At 35.1% G+C, this 26720-nt stretch overlaps 2 protein-coding genes across 2 annotated transcripts; both read left to right on the top strand.

Moving 5' to 3' along the window:
- The first annotated feature begins 999 nt into the window (after positions 1-999).
- On the top strand, positions 1000-12313 carry LOC113521734 (protein PRRC1-like). Its single transcript, XM_026907378.3, has 10 exons — positions 1000-1145; positions 1290-1434; positions 2299-2378; positions 3040-3158; positions 3347-3493; positions 4702-4804; positions 7156-7326; positions 8384-8573; positions 10426-10597; positions 12171-12313. Exons 2-9 carry the CDS (start codon positions 1312-1314, stop codon positions 10549-10551), a joined length of 1059 nt encoding a protein of 352 aa, XP_026763179.1. The 5' UTR covers positions 1000-1145; positions 1290-1311; the 3' UTR covers positions 10552-10597; positions 12171-12313.
- A 4731-nt stretch (positions 12314-17044) lies between these two features.
- Positions 17045-26198, top strand: LOC113521812 (uncharacterized). Its single transcript, XM_052899720.1, has 10 exons — positions 17045-17105; positions 17402-17593; positions 18232-18393; positions 18523-18684; positions 18782-18889; positions 24269-24472; positions 25205-25366; positions 25492-25653; positions 25792-25890; positions 26108-26198. Exons 2-10 carry the CDS (start codon positions 17414-17416, stop codon positions 26180-26182), a joined length of 1314 nt encoding a protein of 437 aa, XP_052755680.1. The 5' UTR covers positions 17045-17105; positions 17402-17413; the 3' UTR covers positions 26183-26198.
- The last annotated feature ends 522 nt before the right edge of the window (positions 26199-26720 follow it).

Here is a 26720-nt window from a genome sequence, read left to right as displayed (position 1 = left end):
TTCTTAATTTTTACTATAATAATCCTATTTGTCTCTAGAATACAACGACAATTTAAGTTAATAATACATACTAAGCATATTAACTTATTGTAAAATTATTACTATTTTACAGGAACTCGTAAGCGTTCAATTAACATTTAGTCAATTGACATACAATAACATCAGTGGCCTTTGTAATAATTATAATTTAATTGGGCGGAATAAACACTGGGTCGAAGATTATTAATTTTTTTTATATAAATAATATATATTATTATTAATTGTGATGAGATATATAAAATGGTGTGGAAACGGTAAAATGGTAACTGCAGCTATTGGGGGAAAAGGGATAGTTAATAATGGTGTTTAAAGTCCCATCAGTAGCAATATACAATTAATATCAGGTTTACTTCTATGTGGTTCTTTCTAGTAACCATTGTAGTTAATTCTTGTTGAGTTAGTCACGATGGGCCAACTACCCTTCTTTCATTGTCATCTATCATCTCTCACTGGTGTCCTAGTGGCGTATACCTACCGATAGCGCAGGTGGAGTTACTTACGTACCATTCATGATTCGAGATGGAGAGGGAAAGGGTTTATTAGTAAAGGGGTATAAAAATTCCATTGCTAGTAATACACCCTATCAGGTTGACCTTTACGCTGTTCCCCCTGGAAACTATCATGATTAATTCTTAATAATAATGATATCCTACCCTGTTACCCTATTAGTATATACCGATAGCGCAGAAAGGGTAAACATCTTCACTTTATTAAAAAACTATGCATTTCGAGGAAAGGGATTGTTTATTTATCATGCGATCTAAAAGATATATCCTAATGACGACGACCTCCAGGCGGAGCTACCTGGAAACAATGGTGGTTATTTCCTGGTAAATTCGTCACGATGGGCTAACTGATTTGACTTCAGCCTTATCTATTGTTACTTACCGGTGTCCCACTAGCATATACAGATGACAAAGGTGGAGTTACTATTACATATAAAAACCGTTCCATTTCATCCTTAAAAAAAAGTTTGTAGTTACTATAAACGTCAATGTCAATATTTCTTTACGGTGTCAGACAGATGTAGGTTCTCTGTGCAGGTTACTAAACTGTTGTAAACAGTCTGTTTTGATCTTATTCTATATTTGTTTTTGTTTTCTTAGGTACTTATTTATGATAAACCATAAAAACATTAGTTTAAAAACAAAATTTCTTGTATTTTTAAATAGCCTATAATACTTATTTCAATCACGAGTAATAATAAATGAATAATAATAATTATATTATTATCGTGATATTTCTTGTAGCGCATCATCAAAGCGTGAAAAGATGAGTGGATCAGACAAACCTAAAATTCCAGAAGCACCAACGCCAGCTTTGAATACTGGGAACTTGCTTTCTAGTGTTGCGCCACCATCCCAGCTTCCGAATTTCGTCACAGCCCCTGATATCGTATGTTTGTTTTGTTGTTCTTTAAATCATAACGTGGAGCTAGTTTAATAAGGAATAATATAAATATATGTATATTTAATTTGTCTTCTATTTACCTTGTTTTTACACTTTTTATTGTACCTATCAACTCTTTTTTTAGTTTAAATTTACCTGTTTTTCTTACAAAAAAATATATCTACAACATTGCTAGTGTATGTAGTTAAGTAGTGAAAGAAAGATCTTTAAGAGTATTCTGCTTTTTTGTTTTGCTGTAAATGTGTCAAACCCATGTGCATTACATTGGTTTGATATTTTTGTATTCATTACATGATACTGTTCATGTGTATAGACGGCCACTTTTTACTGTGAGCATACTAGGTATAGGTTTTTTTTGCATAACTAGCTCCAATTGGCAAAATAAATTTAAGTGTACTGACATAGTTCATAATTATGTCAATACACTTAAATTAACATAGACAAGTTTCATAATTTAGTTAAGAAAAAAAAAACCTGATGAAAAATGGTAACTGTTGAATTTCTACAATTTAACAATTCATAATTAACTTTTAATGTTAATTAATATTAATGATTTTAATTTGTAATTTGGTAGTGTTATATTTACAGAATTGTTAATCTGACTGTACAGATACACAGAGGTGAAAGGCATAAATAATTATCTTTCACCTGAAAGCAATGTAAACTTTAAAATGAAAGTCACTGTCTATTTCTTTGTTTACCTTTTCTAAACTATTAAATGGATTTTAGTTTTACTATTTTCTACATATTTTTTGTGGAAGGTTTGTATGAATATCCTAATTAAATTTTTGTATAATTGAATTATTGCACCCATGCATTCACCTGTAATATTTTGCCACTATATTTTAGGTATCAAATACAGCACCAGTACAACCAGTCATACTTCAACAGAGAGTGGAACCACAATCTGAAGCTACAGAAACTTTTAGGTATTGATAATGTTCATTCTAATGCTATAAGTCTTACCCACAGTATAGTAATATTTTTCAGGCAACTTTTGGATTGAGAGGAATGATTAAACTTGCATCTGGTTAAGGAATTAAATTGGATATTTTGTATATTTGCCTTTGGTACATTAGATATTAACTGTATGTTGGCAAATCAGTGTTTATGTCTATAGGTGGCATTTATCATGTTCATGTTGTGGAGATCCAGTTTGCTTCCAATATATATATATTACAATTTACGGCGTGAATTTACTGGGTACAGAGGAATAACACCTGAGTCCTCAGGAATGGCAACGCATGGGGGGTATCATGGGCAAAACAGTATACTCTGTTATGTCCATGGTACTGTTCATGTCTATAGGCGACGGTTACCACTTTTCATCAGGTGGGCCATCAGCTTGTTTGCCATTCTAAGTTGTATAAAAAAAAAAAAGACAGGCCCCATTTAGTTGCTGCATTCTAATTTGAAGAGTAAATGACTTGCTAAATACTTTGAGTCTTAAATAACACCTTGGTTCTTATGAATAGCATAAAAGTACTGCAGAATCAGATTTAGACAATATTATAAAATTAGTTCTTATGTAGATATTATTCTTGTAATGAAATATGATCATTTAAATATGAAACAATTTGCTCACTACAGCCCTGCTATACCACTGAGCAAAGGTGAGCCGACAGTCTCTATTAGATCTCCAGAGGATTCACAGACCACACAGTCACCTGAATCTCTACCAGCATCTACTCCTGAACTGGAATCTATTGGTAATGTTGAATTCTTAATTACAATATATACAGAAGTTGGGGCATGATATTTCACAGATAGTGGTGGGGTGGGTCTTATTATAAATTTGTATGAAATAAGTCATATCCAATCTGTGGTGATCTCAAGATATAAATTTGATATATCTTGTTATTTATGTTTTTTATATATTACTCATATTTTGTTATAGGTGATGTAATGCCTGGCAGTGGCTTGTTGACATGGATGAAAGGTGCTGTTTCCACTGGCGGCATACTTCACAGGGTGGCGGAGAAGGCAAAGAGCTCAGTTGATTCAATGATCACGACATTAGATCCACAAATGAAGGAATATCTCAGTAAGTTGTAGATATAATACATTAATTGTTACTGTAATAATACATTAATCTTAAAGTAATGAGTGATGGACTCTTATGAGAAAATAATTATTTTCCTTAAATATATAAATAGATGGAAATTTATGAAAACTTGTGTGTGCTGACATCGCCAAAAACAGCCATGTGGTCATGATATAGAATGGGCCACCCTTTCCTTTCCCATGGGTGTCTTAAGAAGTGATTAAGGAAACTAAACGGTTGAGGGATGGGTAGCAGCGTCCCACTTAAAACATCACCAAAGCCTAACTGCGGTTGCTAACCTGCCTGCCAAATGTGGCAACTATTGGTAATATCCGACTATAGCGAAGCCTATGTTCAGCAGTGGACAGTTAACGGCTGATATGATGATTGAAAACTTGGTTATGGTTTTGTTTTTAATGGTTTTGATTTAGTTCTGAAAAATTTATATTTATAAACGATTTTGATATTCCGAGCATTCATTACGAAGTATAGCAACGCCGCAATTATCTGTCAATTTAAAAAAAACAATTGAATATTTTTCAAATGTCTGTTTGATTATTTAAAAAATACTTTGCCTACGAACTAAAACGTTAGTCATAGAACACATTGCATATAAATGTACCACTCAAAACTTTACACCTACTTCCTATTTTGCTTTGGATTTTTTCAAATACCTTTTTGCTACTGAAATCGAAATTTTCTCTGTCAGCTTAATAAATATATATTGCTTGATTAATGTTTTAGTTCGTAGGTATTTTTTTTATGCAGCTTAGAATACCAAACAAGCTGACGGCCTATCTGATGGGAAGTGGTAACCGTCGTCTATAGATATGAGTAATACCATGGACGTAATAAAGTATACTGTTTCGCCCATGATACCCTTCATGCGTTGTCATTCCTGAGGACTCAGGTGTTATTCCCTTGTACCCTGTAAGTTCACTGCCATCCCACCCTTCAAACCGAAACACAGCCATGCAAACATAACTGCTTCATGGTAGAAAAACGAATGGGACAGAGATGCCAAAGCAAACGATTTTGTGCAGTCTCCTTCTGGTGCAACACTTTAAATAATCCATCAGAAATGTTGAAAATTCTTATATAGGTATAATTTATTGTAGGTAAGACTGATTTCGGAACTATATTACGTGAGCTATTGTTACAGTTCTCTCATGAATACTGTTGGTTCAGAAATTTGTTTTCTTTTACAGGAAGTGGTGGAGACTTATACATAGTTGTTGCGTCAGACAAGGACGTCAAAATCTCGTCAATTCGGGAGGCCTTTCAAGCAGTTTTTGGGAAAGCTACCGTTGTGTATGATTATTTTATTTTTTAGTTTCAATAAGCTATACCTATTTCATTTCGAGGAGTGTTTGGTCAACGCTCGAGGACGGACGTAACAAGCCAATTTACGACATTTAAGTACCAAGTATTAAAAGTACCCGTAACCGGCGAGCGTGTATGAAAAGATTAATGAATGTGGAAGAAGCGAAAGAGGTTTGTTTGAATCGAAGCATTTGGCGTTTCATTGTTTCTGCCTACGTTATGTCTGCTATGTTAAGAACCACTGTATGTTTGTTTTCGAGGCATCCGTTTTTTTGTCGAACCCTAACGTTACATAGTGGCTAGCCAATAATTTTATTCTTTTGTTCAGTTGCTAGTCGTGCGAAACTCTCTTACTTCTTTATACTCGTAGAATCGCAACTATCGCGGAATAATTGTTCCAAATAGTGCAAATGTCAGAGCATACAACAATTTGGCACGACACGGAGCGACCCAACAGCAAACCTCGGTGAGATCTTTCCTATCTGTTGAATTTCATATGCACAACCCAATAAAGGAGTAGTACTAAAATAATTATATTTATATACATGTAACACCATTATACGTTCATTAAATAGAAGTTTTGGAAGTAATTGCCGCAAATCTGTTGTCACGGAATTAATTTAAATTAAATGTAATGAAATATCACAACGTTTTTATTTCTTTATTCGAATAGTTTTGTCAGCAGTTTCAATCTTAACTCTTTCTACAGGCAACTCTAGAGTTTTGTACAAAGCACATGGAAACGGATCAATTAATAATGAAATCATTAACTCTTAATTAAAAGAAAGCAATTATAAGAAATTATATTACTCTACTCGCCTGCTGGTTTATTAAAAAAAAGTAAAAATTCCACCAATCAGCGCATACAAGTGCATATGTGCATCACATGAGTCGAAGAGGGTCGTACGCAATTGTAACTACAAGTGAAACAAAAAACCCACTTAGGAATAGGGTCTGTTATAAATGGTCAGCGTATCTTAGAGAGTCTGCATATTGTAGACAGTAATTATAACCGTATTTCCAAGAAGCAATCTCAAACAAACTTTGGGTATCTTACGCAATGGGTGGTTGACTTGAAAAAGGGAAAGTATTGTTTAAAATCAACAAAAACAAGTTGGTCATATATAAACAGCCATAACAACTTCTCGGTGACATCTTAATATCTCTGTGTCCAATATACACAAAGATTCAGAGCCCATGACATCTGGGAACTGAACAATATCGCTTGGTACCATAACGTTGCGTTGTTCGTTTTGGAAAGGGAAAAAAGGATGAATAAAGGCCATAAATTAAGACTAAAGGACATGGAACCGCCCAACTGTACCATAAAAATTGGTAACAAAAGGCTGTAGAATAAAACATTATCGTTCATTGCACAATATTATTACAGAAATATAAGAGTAAATCACTATTTAATAAGTAAAATAACATGAAACGGCGGAAACTGCCTGTATAGAGCGATAACGTTATTCGAGCCGCCGGAAACGGACAGTGAATTCGAAAGTGTCTCATTGACAAAATTGGAAACTGGAACATGTCGAAGTTATAAATGAATCAACTTTAATTCAGAAACATTATATCACAACGCCCATAGCAAGACTGCCTACCAACAACTAATCTGATCATCAACGCTCATTTCCGGTTGACTGACCCCTATATCTATCTATACCTAATATCCTATATGAGGGGGAAAGGGATTGTTAGTAATGGAGACTGAGAATCCCATTGCTAGCAATATATACCCAACCAGGTCGACCTCCTCGCGGTTCCCCCTGGAGTTTCCAGGTCATGGTTAATTTCTGATGAATTCGTCATGATGGGCTAACTGGCCTGTTTTCATTCTCATCTATCACCCTTCACTGGTACCTCGCCAGCGTATCCCGTTAGCGCAGGCGGGGCTACCATACCATCTTCACCCATAAAAAAAAAAAATCCTATATATGCTTAAGGTTAAACGGTCGGTAGTGGTCTGCCGGTTGCGGCTGGTGTGTACATGTATGTCACTATTTGTTGTATAATTTAAAATGTGAATATATTTGCCCCTTAGATTATATAGATAGAGCATCGAGCCTCAAAAACGGCTCAACTTTTTGTCAGCTAATTGTCAAATTAGCTGACTCATGTTTTTTATCAGTGTTCTATATAACATACGCATAAAATGTATTTTCATAGCTTTCAAATGTATTATTTAAAAAATAAAATGAGTGATAAAATGAATGAAATGAGATATAGAAGGTATAAATGAATCACGCAAAATTCTATGAAAAAGTTGATTCGTTTTTCTCGAAGCATTTCTATGCGGAGATTCTATTTATATAATCTAAGATTTGTCCATGTAGGGGCAGCGAGGCACCTAGTTCGGCGACAGCGGCGCAGCCCGTGGGCAGCGCGGCCGCGTACGCCGCCGCCAAGCAGCGCCTCGCGCATGTTCGCTCCACACACGCCAACCTCACCAACAACGTGCCCGTCGTAGCCATCGAGGGCTTCCTGCAGGAGACACAACCTGACAGGTACGTGCGCGCAGTACGGTCAGCGCCAAAATCTAAAACATTTTATTTTGCTCGCTATATTCATAGCTGTTTTATTTTTGTGCAATAAGAAAAATTACTGTAGCTTGTCATTTGTTGAGAAATTACAGGAGATATACTATCAGGAAAGAATATTCGTTCCGTGGTTTAATTGGGAACACACTTAGTTCCGATAACAGAGAGAATGTGAGTTCCAATCCAATTGTAAAGAGTTGTCTGTCGGATTCATACATTATCCCATTGTATATGTTCAACTAATTTAAATATTATATGATTATTTTTTTTATACTACTCGTGCTTAAAATGGCAAATAAGCTGACGGCTCACTTGATGGAAAGTGGTAACCGTCCCCTATAGACATGAGCAGTACCATGGACATAACAGAGTATACTGTTTCGCCCATAATACCCCCCATGCGTTGCCATTCCTGAGGACTCAGGTGTTATTCCTCTGTACCCAGTAAATTCATGCCATATCCCACCCTCTAAACCGAAACACAGCCATGCAAACACAACTGTTTAACGGTTGAAACACGAATGGGACAGAGGTACCCAAGCAATCGACTCCTCGAAAGTCTCCCTCTGATGAAATTGGTATCAGTTTGCAATAGTTTACATTGGTAAAATGCACTAATATGCATCCATCAGAACAGTATAAAACTATTATGTCACTAGTATTGCAATTTGAGAGTGTGAAACATTACAATTCCAATATCGATCTATTGGGATTTATTTCAAGAACGACCCCACAGTTATTAGAGAAGAATAATAACCACAATGGTTTCCAGAGGGATCACGCGTCGGTCGACCTGAGAGGATAGATTGATAGTCACGTGTTTGTTAGACCTCATTATACTAACAAACTTTATTTAATTTTAGTTAGTGAGTTGCTTCGTCTTTTTATTTTGCGCTAAATTATTAATTTTAAAGAAAGTTTTCTTGTTGAAAATAGGTAAAATGTGTTTGTGACAGGTCTTAAGTTTTATTTATAAGAGGGTTTACTAGCCATATTATAACATGACAATGGCTTATATTTGTAGATGGTATGAGCTATCGTTGCTGGTGCTGTCGCAGCCTTCACTGGGTATCGAGTTGCAGTTGCAGTCGCAGGGCACGCCCGTGCCGGCGGCGGCGCTCGCGGCGCTGGCGGCTGCCACGCCCGCGGACTATGCGCACGCGCAGACCGGCTACAGCGTTACTATAGGCTCTGTTATGGCTGCTAGTTTACAGGTAATAGTAGTCAATAGCTGAAATGTCAAATATTTATTTGGATTTTTTTTAATGGGTGGTAATAAATTGGCAGTAACCCGCTTAGGGATAAGGATTGTTACTGCGCTATAGGGATACGCTGGCAGAATTTTAGTGAGGCATGATAGGTTAGGATGAATTCAAATTAGTAAAGCCAAATTTGGCGTATTGTGACTATTTTATTTTTAATAGTGATAATATATTGATAACTCCGTATTCACTATCTATATACACTGGCGGATCACTAGTGACGAATGATAGGTGGGGATTAAAAACCGATCAGGTAGTCCATCGTGCCGAATTCTATCAGAATTAAACATGATGGTTTCCACTTAAAACTGCTTGGAAGTCGATCTGATTGGGGTATATTGCCGGTTATAGGGCTGTTAGATTCCTATTACGATCAACCCTTTTTCCCTTTTATTATATTATCACCTATTTTATCACCAGGAACTAACCAGGAGTTGCTAGCGGAGCTTGCATTGAGGTGGACCTGACCATTGCTAGTAAATATACCCTATATTTGCTAGTAATGGGTGGTTAAATCCTCTTTACTAATAATCCTCTCTTAATGAATGTAATAATAAATATAAATATATCAATTCTAGATTAACGAGTTTACTAGTTTATTATTTCAATTAACACGAGCAAAGTCGCTGTTTATAGTTAGTGTGAAACTTAACCGTGTTACCTTTTGTTAGCGTTTTTTTTTTTATTAATGATATAGGAGAATCTTGTAACATTTATTGTGATATTGATTGATAACACAGTTATTTTTAAGCTTTTCAGTTTAGTATACTTTATCAGATATATCGAATCACAAATTCACAATCAATCATTCAATCTTATCACAAATTGTTTAGATAGATAGTAACTAGTAAACATAAGTATTTATGTACCTCACTCGACGTTTAAACTACGTTGCGATAGTCGTGGTTGCGAGTGGACTGAAGGATACATATTTGCTTATTTGTAACAGGAAAACCAATGCTTATTTACGTATAACGGCAAGATAACAACAATGAAGTCACTTATAGATTTTCACGCATAGATACAATATACATAATTTGATAGATAGACTGAGTAAAATTAGGCAAATAATTAAAGATTGTGTCCCATAAAGAAAAAAAATAATAATTGTAATAAAACCAGTTAATTCGATTAAAAAAAAAAAATTAAACTACTGAATCGATTTAAAAAAAAAATCTATGTGACCAATCTGTAAGTATAACCTTTCAGATAAAAAAGAATTTTCCAAGTCGGTTTAGCACTGATGAAGTTATGATGTAACAAATATAAAAAAATACAACCGAATTGAAAATCGCCTTTTTGAAGTCGGTTGAAAAGTCGCCTATTTTGAATACCTCTATCCCACTCGTGTTTCTCCAACTATGCTTGTATGGAGGGAAAGGGATTGTTCTTGACTGACTGAGAATCCCATTGCTAGCAATATACCCAACCAGGTCGACCTCCTCGCAGTTCTCCCTGGAAACTATCATGATTAATTCCTGATGAATTCATCATGATGGGCTAACTGACCTATTTTCATTCTCATCCCTTCACTGGTGCTCCGATTGCGTATTCCGTTAGCGCAGGCGGGGTTACCATACCATTTTCACCCAACAAAAAAAATGATGCTTGTATGACTGTTTCGGTTTGAAGAGTGGAATATGGCAGTGAATGAAGTATGGCATAATACCATACACTTAAGAAATGACAATGCATGAGAGCGTCAGAGTAGTCATGTCTACATAGGCATAGGTTACCATTTTCAATCAGGTGGGTCGTAAGATTTTTGCTAAGTTATATAAATAATAATAATAAAATTTACCAGGTACCACACACGCAATGGCAAGAGGCGGCGACGGGAGTATCTCGTAGGGAACTGCTAGTGCTCGCCGCCCGTTCGCTCGCCGGCTCCTACAAGAAAATGCTGGCCGTGTCTGCTGCGGAGACTTAACTTGTCCACACATTGACTGATGGATCATGATCTTGGCTTTTACTTTGTAAGTTTTTAAACTGAAACTTGTTTAGTTTTTTTTTAATGGGTGAAAATGATATGATAACCTAGCCTGTGCTATCGGTATTCTCTGGCGGGGCACCAGAGAATGATGATGGGTGAGAATGAATGAAAGTCAGTTGGCCCATCATATAAAATTCGACAAAAATTAACCACGATGGTTTTCAGAGGGAACCGCGTGGAGATAAATTTTGCTAACAATGGGACTATTAGACCCCATTATTAATAATATCTTTCCCCTTTTTTTCTATGTATTAAAAATGGAATGGTAACCCTTTGTCCTCGCTGTTGATATTGTTTATTATATGGCGGAGTATAATAGGTGAAAATAAAGTCAGATAAATAACTCATCGTATGATGAGTTATCATGACTTGACCGCAATGGTTTCCAGAGAAAAACTTGAGGGTGTCACCCTGATATTGCTAATGATAGGGCTGTTATCCCCAATTTGTAATAATCTCTTCTGCCGTCGGTTCTTTTTTAATGGGTCAGATTAAAATGCTAAAACTGCCTGTGCTATCGGTATTCGCTGGCCCCCACCAGTGAGAGATGATAGGTGAGGAAGGAAGCAGGTTAGTTAACCTATTGTGACGAATTCTACAAGGATTAACCACGATAATTTTCAGGAGGAACCGAGTGGAGGTCGTCCTGATAACCCTGTCGGGACGACCTCCATGCGGTCCCCTCTATATTGCCAGCAATGCAGCTGTTATATTTAATTATTAACAATTCATTTCCTTTCTCTCCCGTTAGCACTCATAATCACACGGCTAAAGACGATACCGTCTTTTTTAGGTTGTCATATAAAGACTTCAATAGAGTTACATTGTAATACAACTAATACTAAAAATTTGAAAGTTTTTAAAGTTGTTTTCATATTTGTTACGAGCAGGTTTTGTATCAAAACATATAATACTGATCCATACGGGCAAATCCGCGAGAAACGGCTAGTGTTATATATTTAGAAATTTGACATATGTTTAAGCCACCTCATCACTGCAACTGGGATTACTATTGTGATCATTTTGTTTACTGTCCGTTATCTATTGCTTCGTAGGGCAGAAATTTATCTTTGATGTTTATACAAAGCCTAATACCCTCGAGATAAATATATACGTATTTATTATATTAATTTATATTATTAGATTATTATAATCAATTTATATCTTGCATTAGTACCATTCCACAAGTTTTTTGTTTATTAAATACGTATGTTAGATATACTCAAAAAGCTCACAACCGCCTTTGAATACAATACAACAACGCATTCAGGGTACTTCTGAGGTTGCCTCGATTCTGTAGTGCATCAGGGATATTTGCGCACGCGCAAGTGGATTGCTTCTATTCAATAATGCGCTAGAGGTGCGTACCCTTGATGCAGAGGCTGCGGGGCAGTACTATCGTCATCCTGAGCATGATTAGGAGAAGGCTGGACTGTTTATAATAATTAAATTATTACTTGACGATTGTCCCATTGTTATTTTCAATAGTATATATTTTTTCATTAATCTACAAAATATTTTTACATCATTAACATTATTTGTTTATTTTTTTACAGAAACATTTCGGCGAGGACGTCGCGAGAATATATGAATTTATTTAATATAAGTGTATATACTAATACTAATATAAAAATATAGAAAGATAAGTAATAAACTATATTGGGGGCCAAATTGTTTTTATTCATACTTTTTAATTTCCGATTTCCGTTTCGAAATTCGAATTTTCTTTCTGAAAAAAAGTTACGTGATTGTTTGTGGTATATTTTTATTGTGCGATAATTATCTATTATTAGCTTTAGATTAAGGATAATATATTCTTTAATCTAAGTTGTAAGCTACTGTAGGTTATTTAGGTAATTCCAGTCCGTTACGTAAATAGCAAAGGTTGTCACCTGTTCATCGCTTATTTAATGTTTAATCTTTTTATTGTAGGTGTTAGGTATGTAAATACTAAAAAAAACTTTGGCCATATTTACCTAATATGAGTAAAATAATAATATAATATTGTTATTGCCAACGGAGTTTTCAGTGTTGGTTTTTCTTATGTTTCCCATAGGAATAGTAGTGTTGTAGGCTTGTAGGCCGCAATTGGGACTTCGTCCGTGGCATATGTATAAACTGAGATAAATGTACCTTATGGCCATAAGAATATCCCAAGATGATTTTCAGCAAGTGAGATTTATGTCTAATTTATTTATTTACTTTTTATTATTCCACTTAAAGTATAATGTAATGGTAAATATATATTACACTTATGGAGTACAAAAGGCGGTCTTATCGCTAAAGCAATCTTTTCCAGACAACTTTTGGGTAGAGATGAAAGAAAAAAGACGGTAGCTATTTGGTGCGAGAAGTGTAACTAATAAAAAAAAGAAAAACGCTAATGTTAATGAAACATACGCAAATAATCATATGCACACCTTACAACTAAGTACTTATAATAATATTTGCTACAAAAACGAATTGTAGAAAGCTTTTTTGGTTTTGAGTCTACAAAAAAATTGTCTACAAAAGGTATTATTAAAAGATTTCGTCTATATTTCGGGGATTTCAGATTTTCTAAGGATACAAAGTTAAAAGCTCCATTGAAATTGCAGAGGGATCGCATTTGCTGAACACGATCTCTGAGTATTCCTTATTCTTTCGATTTCTCCTTTCACATGCCAAATATTACATATATCCATGCTAAATTTAATGTTGACGAAATGTGTTAAGAGGAATATTCTTTAACAAAACACCTTTGTTTCATTAATTTTTATTTTCACAGATTTAGAGTCTATTGTAGGGCGATCATTACTATCATTATACAACTTCGGTAAATCGGCGGGACACCAGAGGGAGACTTTGTACAAAAGTCGATTGCTTGGGTACCTCTGTCCCATTCGTGTTTCCGTGAAGCTGTGTTTGCATGGCTATGTTTCGGTTTGAAGGGTCGGATATGGCGTGAATTTACAGCGTACAGAGGAATAACACCTGAGTCCTCAGGAATGGCAACGCATGGGGGGGTATCATGGGCGAAACAGTATACTCTGTTATGTCCATAGTAATGCTCATGTCTATAGGCGACGATTACCACTTTCCATCAGCTTGTTTGCCATTCTAAATTGTATAAAAAAAAATCTTTTATCGTAAAGTTTAAATTCAAATTATTTTTTTCGAACCAACTTATATGCAAGCACTTAAATCATTATTTCTTATAAATCTACTATAGGTTCGAAATGCTGTTATCTGCTGAGAAGAACCCGCAAGAAACGACAGTTACTTTTTTAAATCTCTGTTAACATTATGTATATTTATTTATATGTACTGTGTCTGCATGACATGATCATTAAAAAGCCCGTTCGTGATCTATTTTAATGGATGAAAATGGAATGGTAATCCTGTCTGAGCTATCGGTATTCACTTGCGGGGCACCAGTGGGGGCTGAGAGATGAAAAGTAGGTCGGTTGGCCCATCGTAATGAATTTATCTAAAATTAACTACGACGGTTTCCAGGGCGAACCGTGTGGAGATCGACCTGTTAGAGTATATTGTTAGTGATGAATCTGTTAGATCTCATTACTAACAATCCCTTCCTCGCGCCCGTGCATCATCGATTAACACCATGCATTTATTCGAGTAATCGCTTAGTGTGTAAAAGGTTTTATTCAATAAGTGTACTCGTATGTTCATAACAGTTTTAAATTTATTAAAACGTAGATCCATAACATCCTTCGGTATCTTATAATATTTAATGCGAATTCCCATAAAGTACTTATTAGCTTTTTCTAATCGATACTTCCAAAAGAGATCTTCGTTGAGTAGGCACACACACACACAGGTATACATAAAGGTACATATAAACAAGTGTACCTTCACATATAATGAATAATCATGTTTACAAGCTTATCATGGTTGACGTTATCTTGTGATCATTTAAATCATAAAACAATAGAACACTTGCAGAGAAAATGCATTTCTCACGATATTTTAAGCTTTCTTCAGATTTTATTCTTCAAATATTCATATTTCTTCACATTTTGGAACATAATTTTTTTGCCTGAAATCTAAAAAAATAATAAGGCCTTTATTTTTAATAAGGAATCTATAAATAATAAATTTGTTAATATGAGACACCATCTGCTGTAATTGTATATACTGAGGGGTTACCATTGTAGGCGTATGTAAAAGGGGCCAGTTGGGCCATGCTCAACTCAGAATATGAGCCGAGCTTTTAATCATGCGCAAGGGTTTGTCTAAGAGTATATAGATAGATAGATACTCTTTATTGTTTCCTTCAAAAGATTACAATAGTAAACTTATTATAGATACAAACAATTACAAGAAATATTCACAGTGAATACACAATGGACGACCTTATTGTTAAAAGGGTAAAAAGGAGTAATTATAAACTTTTTGATTGGAAGCACGATGAAAATTCTGTTATTTTTAAATACATAAAATATAGAGTTGTATTAAATGCAATAATGTAAATATATTTGTCTACATAAATAGGTATATAAATATAAACTCGCCTATATTATACTGTAAATACGTAAAACACAAAGTTATAAAATTGTTAGAGTGTAAAGAAATAATTATGTTAACCAGACAAGCAAATTACGATGATGACAATTTACTCAAATAAAGGTCCTTTACTTTTGTTTTAAAACTTGGCTGGACATTATATATTTCGTATAGAAATAATCCAATCCATGGCGGAATAACTTGCACAGTAAACGATTTGTCGTAAAAACTAGAGAAATGTCCTGGTGTTCTGTAGTAGCTGGAGGGTCTTGAGGCGAAAAGAAATAGGAAGTCATTTGAGCTTAGTGCGAAACTGGGAAATGTGATCATATTTTCTAAGACCGAAAATAAACCTAATAAAAACGTTTTGAAAATGCTGTTTGGTCTTCCGTAAGAATAATACATAACGTGCTTTTATTATGGAGCCAGGCCTCCCTTGGAAACAGGGTTACCAAATACGATTTTTAATTTTTACCCAAATGTTATATATAATATTTTTACTCCAAATCGATCCAATTTCCTTTACTTTTACTTAATCACAAATCTGTATTGATTTTCATTACGTTTTGATACGAATTACAAAACGAATGATGTAAAAATGTATATTTTCTGTATATATTGTTCATTCATATGTTTTAAAAACTAACAAATGATTTATCCAATTTCATTTCTCTAGAATTTCGCATACAGAAAAAAATTATTTATAAAAAATATACAATCAGGCATCGCTGCTTGGAAAATAGTCTTAAATACGCCAATAGATACTACTGAGTGTTAATGGGTCGATAGATTTATGTAACCACGATGGTTTCTGGTAATGTTTGCATACTTCCACAGGGTGCTGCATGTTATGTTACCCGTTTATGTAACACCTTATTTTACTGTGTGGCAAGGAAATAAATATGATTTGATTTAGGTAAATTGCGGTGAGGTGAGATTAGCAATCCCTCTATTCGACATTGAAGCTGCACTGCGTTTGCCCATAAGGGGTCGCCGCTTATGACCTTTTTTCTCCATCGGTTGTCGGTTCTTCGAGCTATGTAGTTAGCCCATTGCCACTAAAACATGCTTATCCTTCTGGCTAGGGATAAACAAGTTTTAGTGGAGGGGGGGGGGATATGGTTTTTTAGTACTTCCTATAATATCCCACTTGGACCAGTAAGTTAGTATGTAAAACTATTCCAAATTTTAAATAATTAGTAGTTGTTGATATGTAGTCCTGTGACGAATGGACGGATTAACGATTTGTAATCTTGATACTTTTTTGTATCGAATCTTAAAAAATTATGTTTGTGTCTGAACACCACTATTTGTGTGATCAGTATAAGTACTCAAAATTGGGAGGGGATGGAAGAATGTGGAGAGTCATATATGCTTGCATTATGACAGTGCTCCTCTGCAATTAGCGATCACATTGGGTAAGTAAGTACCTAATTTTATTTTTGGCTTTCAAAACGTTACTGTCACAAAATTTGGGCCTTACACCGCTGTAATTTAAAAAAATTAAAGATTCCATAATAAAGATTTTCTATATCTTTTTAGTGAAGTTAGCTAGCGAGTCTCATGTCATGTGAATCGACATCTCATTCCAACTCATGGACTCGCATTCGATAATGATTCCATGGATGGATTCGCTTGCCACTTGTCTAGAGGATCTGAATGGATTTTGATAATTTTTTAATCGACGGTTTACTTCCGAATTGTTAACATAGTTTCTAAAGTTGCAATTATTTTTTCCAAACTGAATACTCCTTAAGTTTTAGTGTGCCCCACGTAGGTAGCTATAATAATAAACAAATCACCTTATTGGAATTAATTTTATTGGGCATTATAAAAATATATTTCATGTTTTCGATATGATGCATCCAATTTACAAGTCATAAATTTCTGAAGATTGTAATTATTATCATTTACTTTGCAGGGTATATATATTGGCTTCATTGTGAATATTGTTATATTATATCAATATATTATATCAACAGCAGGTAAGTGCAAATACATATATTAGCATATAATTAGATGTCCTCTGTGGCGCAGTAGTGGGTACGTTGTTTTGTGTAAATGAATTAGGTTCAAATCCGAAATGAATCTTCCTGAATTAACTCGTATCTGAATATTCTGGGTTGTACCCCCAAATATTCGTTGTCTAGTTTCTGATGGGATTGTGTAAAAAAATTAGTCCAATTATAATTCAAATAAGTCGTGAAGTTTTGAACTTAAGAAGCAAAAAGACGATGGTTACAGAGTGAGTTAATAATTAAATTGTATTTCTGTTGAGCAGTAAATTTGAACCATGAAATTCCTGGCTGTATTCGTTGCCGTGCTCGCCGTAGCCGCAGGCGCACGCCACAGGTGGACTCTGGGCGAACTGTCCGAGGCCCTCCAGAATCCTACCACCAACCCCTCGCTGCTGCCCGCCCTCACTCAGGGACTTAACGCTTACATGGAAGCCATCTTCTCTGGTCTCGACTATGTAAGTAAATTTATGGTTTTATATTTATTACACCACATGCAGAGAGAAGTGTGGACTGAAAGACGATCTGGTGACAAAAATTGAAAAAGGAATGTTGCGTTGGTTTGGCCATTTGGAGAGGATGGATGAAAAAAGAATTATGAAAGAAATTTATCGAGCAAGAATGAATGGATATGTCGGTAGGGGCCGCCCTAGACGGACGTATGTTGACCAAATAGGCGACGTGCTGAAGAAGGGCTAAATTAAAAGTTCCCATAACTGGCGTGCGTGTATGAAAAGGTATTTACAGGACTAGAAAACAAACATTAGGTTCGATAGAAACTACACCACGGACTTTGAAAAGAACCTATAACAATGCTCAGAACATGCAATACCTTTTTTGAGAATTAAGGTGATCTATAGGCGTAAGTAGCACAACTATATTATAAGGCAAAACATAAACGAATTCCTGATCCATGCAAACATTTGTAAGATAGTTTAGAAATAAAATCAACTGCTTTCCTGAAGTTTTGGCATGTGTTAGTAAATAGTATATTCTTATTACCATTCTCTAGATGAGGTGTAATGTCATAATGTTCAAGTATCACTAAAGCATAGGATGTTAATTAATATGAGTACATAAACAATTGTTATTATAGGAATACATCTACATCGGTACTGCCGCCATTGATCTATCCAGTTGGTCTCTGCAAGAGCTTTCTACCGCTATAGAGAACCCCGAGACCAACCCTGCTCTCGTGCCTTACCTTAAGGATGCCTTGAACGCCTTGATGGAGGGTCTTTATTCCGGATCTGCTCAGGTATATATATATTTATAATATAAATTTTTAAAATTGATATGTATTTCTTATATAAAGTCTCAAATCATGAAACAAAATTAATGTAAATGAAGTTCTGTTATAAATAGAGTACTTTATATTTTATTCCAGCCTACCTATGCCGTTGTCATCCCCGCCAGAGACCTCTCTTACTGGAGACTGAACGAGCTCTCCAATGCTTTGTTGAGCCCTGAGCTCAGCCATGACGTGGCTCCCTACTTGATTGAAGGTCTCAACACTCTCATGGCAGCTAACTTTGCTGGCATTGATGCGGTACGTCGTTTAAAATATTTATACAGATAAACTTCAGACTAGTTATTACTTTTAATTTCAATATAACGTGGACATTAATTTGTTTATTTTTACACAGACATCGATTGTTCTGGCTATTCCCTTGGACGCCCTGCCCACTGAAGCCTCTGCTTCCCTCCCCGAGGCTGTCGTAGAGCTCACACCTGTCAAAGCCCTCGCTGCCAAGGTATGATACTGTATATTTATAATATAAATATTTGTTGAAAATTCTTTGTTACCATTGCCAAGTTAAAATATACTTTTTGGGTAACAGCTATTGATCAGCTATTGATCATCAGCCTTAATCTACGGCCTTAAGTAAATATAACACTTTTATCTAAATATTATACAGCTCTGACAAATATTATGCCAGCCCTCTGTGCGTTTAATTAATTCATTATTTGTTTATTTTTTCAGGCGGCTGCTTAAGTCTGCGATCTCTCATCAACCCGTCCACACCACCTGCAAACTTGTCTATTGAAATAAATAATATGTTATATAAATTTTACATAAAGCTTTTCATTTACACAATTTATCCTTACAAGTTTTGTACAACATTGTTTAGTTACGGTTACACCTGCTTTTTTTTTAAATGCTAATAAGGAAATGGTAGCCCACCCTACGGTATACGCTGTCGGTATACACTAGCGGGGCATTAATGATAAATGATAGGTGAGGGTCAAATCAAGTCACTTAGTCTGTCTAGATGAAATCAAGAATCAACACAGGGTGTATTGCTAACAATAGAACTTCCTAACTCCATTACTATAAATCCCTTTTTCCCAATTACCCCTGCTTGATGAAATACGAACCCCGCTCGCGCTCTCAGTATCTGTAATACACTGAATATTATCGAGGGTAGGTGAGGACGAAGTCAACTCACCTGGAATTAAACACGGTGGTTTCCAGGAGGGACTATTCGACAGTCAATCTAACGGGGTATCGATCTTTATAAAAGTAGCGTCACAACAGTTCCTTCTATTATTAAATAAAGCACGCAAGAATAGGTACCTACTACGGTTTACCCCATTATTTTAATGTACCACTTCTTTTAAAAACCAACTATTTAATTAATCTTCTCTTGTTGATTCTTTAATTATGTGGGTATCTATTCAGCAGTTAAAGAACTCTAGAGCTTATAGACATGGAGAGAGAAAGAGAGAGAAAATGAAAAAGATGTTAGCTATTTGGCACAAGATATATCTACATCTATATTAATATTATAAAGTGGAAAGATTTGTATTTTTGTGTGTATGTATGTTTGTAATGAGTAATCTCAAAAACTGCCGATTACAAAAAATCTTTTACCACTAGATAGCTACATTCACCCTGAGTAACATAGGCTATATTTATTGCTTGAAAAGATTAGGGATTCTTACTAAAACTTTAGTAACGTAACTCAAGGTGTAAAAAAATGCTATAAAATATCTTTCGTCGCGTGCACTGCGGAAACTATTGGTGATAGAACAAAAGTATGTTCTACAATATTGAAGAAAATATCAATTACTACAAAAAACTTTCGCGATACTGTATGTCCAACTATTATCGTTATGTCACAATAATCACTTTTTAAAATGTTGTAAAAATGTATGGCCGCTAGTAAATAATAAAGAAGAAAAACTCATAATAATAAAACTTTTTTTACAAATATATAAAATACATAACATACATTTTGTAAAATTATAACTATATATATATATATATATATATATATATATATATATATATATATATAAAAATAAATAATAATCATATTTACAATTATTCCACTCACAATAACGAGACGAGACGAGTAGGTAAGGTAGACCAGAGGGAGACTTTGTACAAAAGTCAATTGCTTGGGTACCTCTGTCCCATTCGTGTTTCAACCGTAAAGCAGTTATGTTTGCATGGCTGTGTTTCGGTTTGAAGGGTGGGATATGGCGTCTAAATCAGAATATTGTGAATTCATCACAATATTCAGATTTAGATATACGAGTATATTTAGCATGGAAATTAAGTTGGCTGCCCACCTGATAGAATGTCGTAATCATCGTATAGAAATGAATCTCAAAATACACTGTAGCCAACTCACCTCTTACACGAAGTATATAATAATACTCCTCGAGTATATAATAATGAATTTAGTGACGTGGATTTATTCTTTCAATCTAAATTGACATTTAAGAAGCTTGTTGTAAAAACTATGAGTGACGATTATAATCAATAAGTTAATTAGGTACTTGAGTAATATCTTAGGGTCGGTGTGATTGTATTTGCATGGTGTGAGTGGATGTGTGTGCTTTAATGTGTTATAATGGTAACAGGAGGTAGTGTATTCATGCAAACTCTGTTGTATTTATAAATGTATAAAATAAATATAGCAGTACTGAATATACTGTAACATACATGCATTGGTAAACATTTGTATTTGAGTGTCTTGTGATTGAATGTCTGTATTATACTTTTCCTTTTTTTGCTTTACTATATACTTTTTCTTTTGGTTGCCACTACATTAATGCATTTAAAAAAAAATGTTGATAGAGACAACCATCACATAGGAGTTGGAAAGGGATTTTATTTTTTTATTAGATGCTAATGGAATGGCAACCACACCCGCGCTATCGGTATACACTGGCGGAGCACCAGTGAAAGATGATAGGTGAGGATGAAGCAGGCCAGTTAGCCCCTCGTGACGAATTCAACAAGAATTGTTCACGATGGTTTCCAGGGGGAACCACGTGGAGGTCGATCTAATAGGGCACATTGCTAGCAAATGGGGCTGTCAAACTTCATTGCTAACAATTCCTGTCCCCCCTGGGAAAGGGATTGGTCTACCTGACTTGCTTTTTCATTCCCACTTATTATCTTTCACTGGTGCCCCGCCAGCGTATACCATTAGCACGGCTTGGGTCTGTAATTAATTTGTCATCCATTAAAAAAAAATTATGCCTACCTGAACCGGAAATGGTAATCTTTTTCTTTTTAAATTTAAATTCAATTGTAACCTATGTAGCTGCAATATTGTTATGTTGTTATTTTGTAAGAAAAATGAATATATACTTACTTACATTTTTAAATTAAAAAGAACAAAATTAAATAAATTATGAACACGTCTTTGTTTGTAAATATTATTGTTGTACATAATAATATTAGCTACTGTATTGTATACGTATGAGATAATGATAAGAGCTACTGGAATTAATACAATCGCGGCATTGTAATTTACTGAATAGCTATCTCATTGTTTTGGAGTAACCTTTAGTACACATGGTAAGCTTATTTAATCTTTTTATTGGGGCCGTTAGTGTAAAAACCTAAGATAACAATAATATGGGTAAAGTCACATAAGATCAGCTTCTCGTTGATGTTTTTTGTTACATTATGACATTTTATTCTGGAGGATTATAATAAACTTAATTTTAATTGTCTAAGAAACATATAGATTTTGTTCCGTAAAAAAAAAAAAACAGTTTTTTTTATTTAATAACCAAACAACTGAACCGACTGTGATGAAATTTACGGGATAAATGTGAAAGTATATCCTTTCCGATAAAAAAAAGTATTCTACAAATCGCTTAACAAATAACGGTGCTCTGAGACGATAAAGACAAAAAATTACAACTGAATTAAAAACAGCCTCCTCCTTTTTTTAAGTCGGTTAAGAATCGTTACATTCTTAAGAACATTATTTTTCTTTTTCTTCTTTGTATCTAAGGAAATCTTAATTTTAGAGATTACCTTACATTTTAATTTGCTTACTGGACGATGGTGGAATGGTAAGAACTTACAATCGTCTATGTTCATAATGTACAATGGTGGGTCTCCAATGGTGGATAAAATATTATGGATGAGTAAAGCCAGATGGCTTATTACTGTTACAACGAATTAACTAGGAATTATCAACGAAGGTATCCAGGAAGGGTAACGTAGTGGTTGACAATAAGCAACATCTTTAAATGAATAATAATGAAGTGGTCACCATGCTTGTGTTATTGGTATACGTTGGCGAGGCACCAGTGAGGTATGACAGGTGAGGATTAGAATAACACCAAGAATTAACCACTATGATTTACAAGCGGAACCACGTGGAGGTCGACCAGACATGCTATATTGCTAGCAAAGGGACCGCCAGTCCTTATTACTAAAAATCTCCTCACATAGACCCATAAGAGATTTTCAAATGGGTGATAATGGTATAATAATTTGGACCGCATTAACTTTATACGCTTTCTGGGGGATAGGATTGTTAGTAATGAGGCCTAACTGCCCCATTACACTAGCAGGTTGACCTCCACCAGATTCCCCCTGGAAACCATTTTGATTAATAATTGTTGAATTCGTCACGATGGGTCAATTGATCTGCTTCATTCTTACCTATTATCCCTCATTGATGCCTGGTCGGTGTATAGCGATAGGGGAGGTGGAGTTGTTATTTTCAGTTATTAAAAAAACGGTATACGTTGCCGGAGTACCAATTATGTAAGGTGAGGATGAAAAGGCATTTCGGTTAGCCTATAGCGATGAATTCACTGGGATTACCCACGGTGGTATTCAGGAGGAATCGCGTGGAGATCAACGTGATGGGGTATTTTGCTAGCAATGCTAGCAATTAGGGCTGTTAGACTCTATTATTAACGATTTCTTTTTCCTCCCATAAGAAATAGCGTACTGTAGACCACTGTTATGTTTTACTATTGCAAATTTTAGGAAGGATCGAAAAGATTTAATGTTGCCATTCTGGATAATATGAATCAATGGCGGTGTCATGAGCTAGGTCGTTGAGTCCCCTAAAATATGTTTGAGTACAATGATGGTTAATTCATCCATCATACTCGTGAATGGGTGCTGCTTGTCTGCTCGTTTGCTTTTTTATTTTCCATTTAATAATACATATAAATAGAACATAATTCTAATTATAGTCACAGTACCCATAACAATGTAAAATTATCTTGTACATAATAATTTAAAAATAGTATCTGTTAAGTTTCTTGCAGTTTCTTTTCGGCAGATAACATCCCGAATCCAGCAGAATTATTTCTATTATATTCTAATATAATTTTTACTTATAAACACATGTATAATTTAACATTGTCCTGAAATACAATGAGAATGCATTTTAACATAATTATCACTTAGCGTCGAATGTTAAAAAGAAAAATGCATAGTATGCACCTATTAACTTAGGAACCGTTTATTTTTGAAATTTTTTATGTGCCAAAATTTATATATGCCCCACACTTACGAAATATTACACAAATCATGAAATTTTAAGTCTTTTATTATTTTATTGGGCATTATGACATGTGATGTGTCTATTCAATCTTACAAGTCATAAATTTCTAAAGATACTGTAAATATTATCATTTATTTTGTGGGGTATATATATAGGATTTCTTGAAAATGTTGTTATATTATCGATCCACGAGGTAAGTACATATATTAGATCTAATAATAAATTAAATAAGTCACAGGGAGTCGAAAATAGGCAATTGCAGTTGTGTGAATCAATAGAATAGTTGATACTACAAAAGAAAATATTTATAATAAAATAACATTTATAATTAATAATTAAATAATTATATTTCTATTGAACAGTAAAGCTGAAACCATGAAATTCCTGGCTGTATTCGTTGCCGTGCTCGCCGTAGCCGCAGGCGCACGCCACAGGTGGACTCTGGGCGAGCTGTCCGAGGCCCTCCAGAATCCTACCACCAACCCCTCGCTGCTGCCTGCCCTCACCCAGGGGCTTAACGCTTACATGGAAGCCATCTTCTCTGGTCTCGACTATGTAAGTAAATTTATGGTTTTATATTTATTACACCACATGCAGAGAGAAGTGTAGACTGAAAGACGATGTAGTGACAAAAATCGAAAAAGGAATGTTGCATTGGAGAGGATGGATGAAAGAAGAATTAAGAAAGAAATTTATCGAGCAAGAATGAATGGAGATGTCGGTAGGGATCGCCCTAGACGGACGTATGTCGACCAAATAGGCGACGTGCTGAAGAAGGGTCAAATTAAAAGTACCCGTAACCGGCGAACGTGTATGAAAAGATTGATGAATGTGGAAGAAGTCAAAGAGATTTATTTGAATCGAAGCATTTGGCGTTCCATTGTTTCTGCCTACCCTAATAGGAGACAGGCGTGACAGATATGTATGTATGTATGTTCACCACATGCCATGAAATATAAGTTGACGATAGAGATGGGTTTCTTTATGAGACGAAAATGAAGTGGTAACCCCGCTTGCCAATTTAGACGTTGGCGGAGTACCAGTGAGCGATGATAAACGAGGATGAATTGAAATCAGTAGTGAAATAACGTAAAGTTGTAGTGACCAGCAGATTGTTTCCATGGAGGATTGCATGAAGGTCGACCAGACTGAGTATATTAGGGGCGTTAGATCTCGTTACTAATCATCTGCACCCCTGGATAATATGAAATGTGAGAATGCGTAAGTATTTACTACGAATACGTAAGAAACAAATTTATACGAGTACATAAGTAATTACTGTTACAGGAATACATCTACATCGGTACTGCCGCAATTGATCTGTCCAGCTGGTCTCTGCAAGAGCTTTCCACCGCTATAGAGAACCCCGAGACCGACCCTGCTCTCGTGCCTTACCTCAAGGATGCCTTGAACGCCTTGATGGAGGGTCTTTACACCGGATCTCCTCAGGTATATATGTATATGTATTTGCTTAAAATGGGTGTGTATTTCTTCTATGAAATATCAAACTATCAAAGAAAATTAATGTAAATAAAGTTCTATTATGAACAGGGTACTTATATATTTTATTCCAGCCTGCCTACTCCGTCGTCATCCCCGCCAGAGACCTCTCCTACTGGAGACTGAATGAGCTGTCCAATGCTTTGTCGAGCCCTGAGCTCAGCCACGATGTGGCTCCCTATCTGATTGAAGGACTCAACACTCTCATGGCAGCTAACTTCGCTGGTATTGACGCGGTATGTTATTTATATTATTCTTTTTGTTATAAAAAATTTTTGATAAGTGAGACAATAAATTTTTTCTTAACCAGGCTAGAAACTGATTAGTTATTTTCAAGTAACATCAAGATTAATTTGTTTTTTTTTTTTACACAGACATCTATAGTTTTGGCTATTCCCTTGGATACTCTGCCCACTGAAGCCTCCGTTTCACTCCCCGAGGCTGTTGTAGAGCTTGCACCTGTCAAGGCTAAGGTAAAATGCTGCACTTTTTATGACAAAGACATTTAGTAGTGCTTTTCAATACCATGAACGGTCCTCGCATCTCAGGATTCTAATTGTTTCGAGTGACATAAAAATAAAAGTTGTATTTACTATAAAATAAATTGATTATTCCTATTATAATATGTTTTAAATATGTATTGGTCCTAATTAAGTGTATAATTAATTCAACATTTCTTTTTTTCCGCAGTTGGCTGCTAGTCTGAAATCACTCTCGACCCCGTCCTCGACATCTAAAGTCTTACTTAATGAAATAAATAATTGAATATTTAATATATATTTTTATTTACATAAACTATTTTCCATTTTTTTTATTTGTGCAGTTGATAAAAAGTTTATTCAATTGGACATAAAGAACAAGTAGTTCTGAAATTAATACAATCACTTTAGACAAAGCTACCCTGCTTCGGTTTTATCGTAGTTAAACCCTATTGATTTATTAGGATTAAATTCCGACTAACTTGTAAGTGAATCTGGGAGTTAGGTACGAGTAAGTTCGCTCCTACCATATTGGATTCCAGAGACCTTGTTCTGTATTGGATTCGAATATTGCCCGACGAAATGCAGGCAAGTCGACAGTTACGTTGGTACGTCGCATCACAACTGCAACAGTTGACACAAATCGTGAGCTGCATATTTATTTACACAACAATAACATGACTTATTGAAAATCTTTGTGTACCTAGTATTGTTGTATGTTGTTATACCTATTTTAAATACACAATCGGGATTTAACGCGATGTAAAAGCTTTTACAGGTAAATAGTACTTACATACCGGCTTCGTGGCTCATTGTGGAAAAAA

The sequence above is a fragment of the Galleria mellonella genome, unplaced genomic scaffold (assembly GCF_026898425.1).
Source record: "Galleria mellonella isolate WM207_F2 unplaced genomic scaffold, CSIRO_AGI_GalMel_v1 utg63, whole genome shotgun sequence".
In the NCBI taxonomy this organism is placed as follows: Eukaryota; Metazoa; Arthropoda; class Insecta; order Lepidoptera; family Pyralidae; genus Galleria; species Galleria mellonella.
The sequence above is the reverse complement of the archived record's forward strand: the minus strand, read 5'-3'. Positions and strand labels throughout refer to the sequence as shown.

Excerpts from the sequence above, each read along its gene's own strand:
- LOC113521734 (XM_026907378.3), top strand. The coding sequence starts at position 1,312 with ATGAGTGGATCAGACAAACCTAAAATTCCAGAAGCACCAACGCCAGCT. Across the intron at positions 3,159-3,346 it reads TCCTGAACTGGAATCTATTG|GTGATGTAATGCCTGGCAGT; the intron begins GTAATGTTGAAT and ends ATTTTGTTATAG. Across the intron at positions 4,805-7,155 it reads TTTGGGAAAGCTACCGTTGT|GGGCAGCGAGGCACCTAGTT; the intron begins GTATGATTATTT and ends TTGTCCATGTAG.
- LOC113521812 (XM_052899720.1), top strand. The coding sequence starts at position 17,414 with ATGAAATTCCTGGCTGTATTCGTTGCCGTGCTCGCCGTAGCCGCAGGC. Across the intron at positions 17,594-18,231 it reads TCTTCTCTGGTCTCGACTAT|GAATACATCTACATCGGTAC; the intron begins GTAAGTAAATTT and ends TTGTTATTATAG. Across the intron at positions 18,890-24,268 it reads TCAAAGCCCTCGCTGCCAAG|CTATTGAACAGTAAAGCTGA; the intron begins GTATGATACTGT and ends ATAATTATATTT.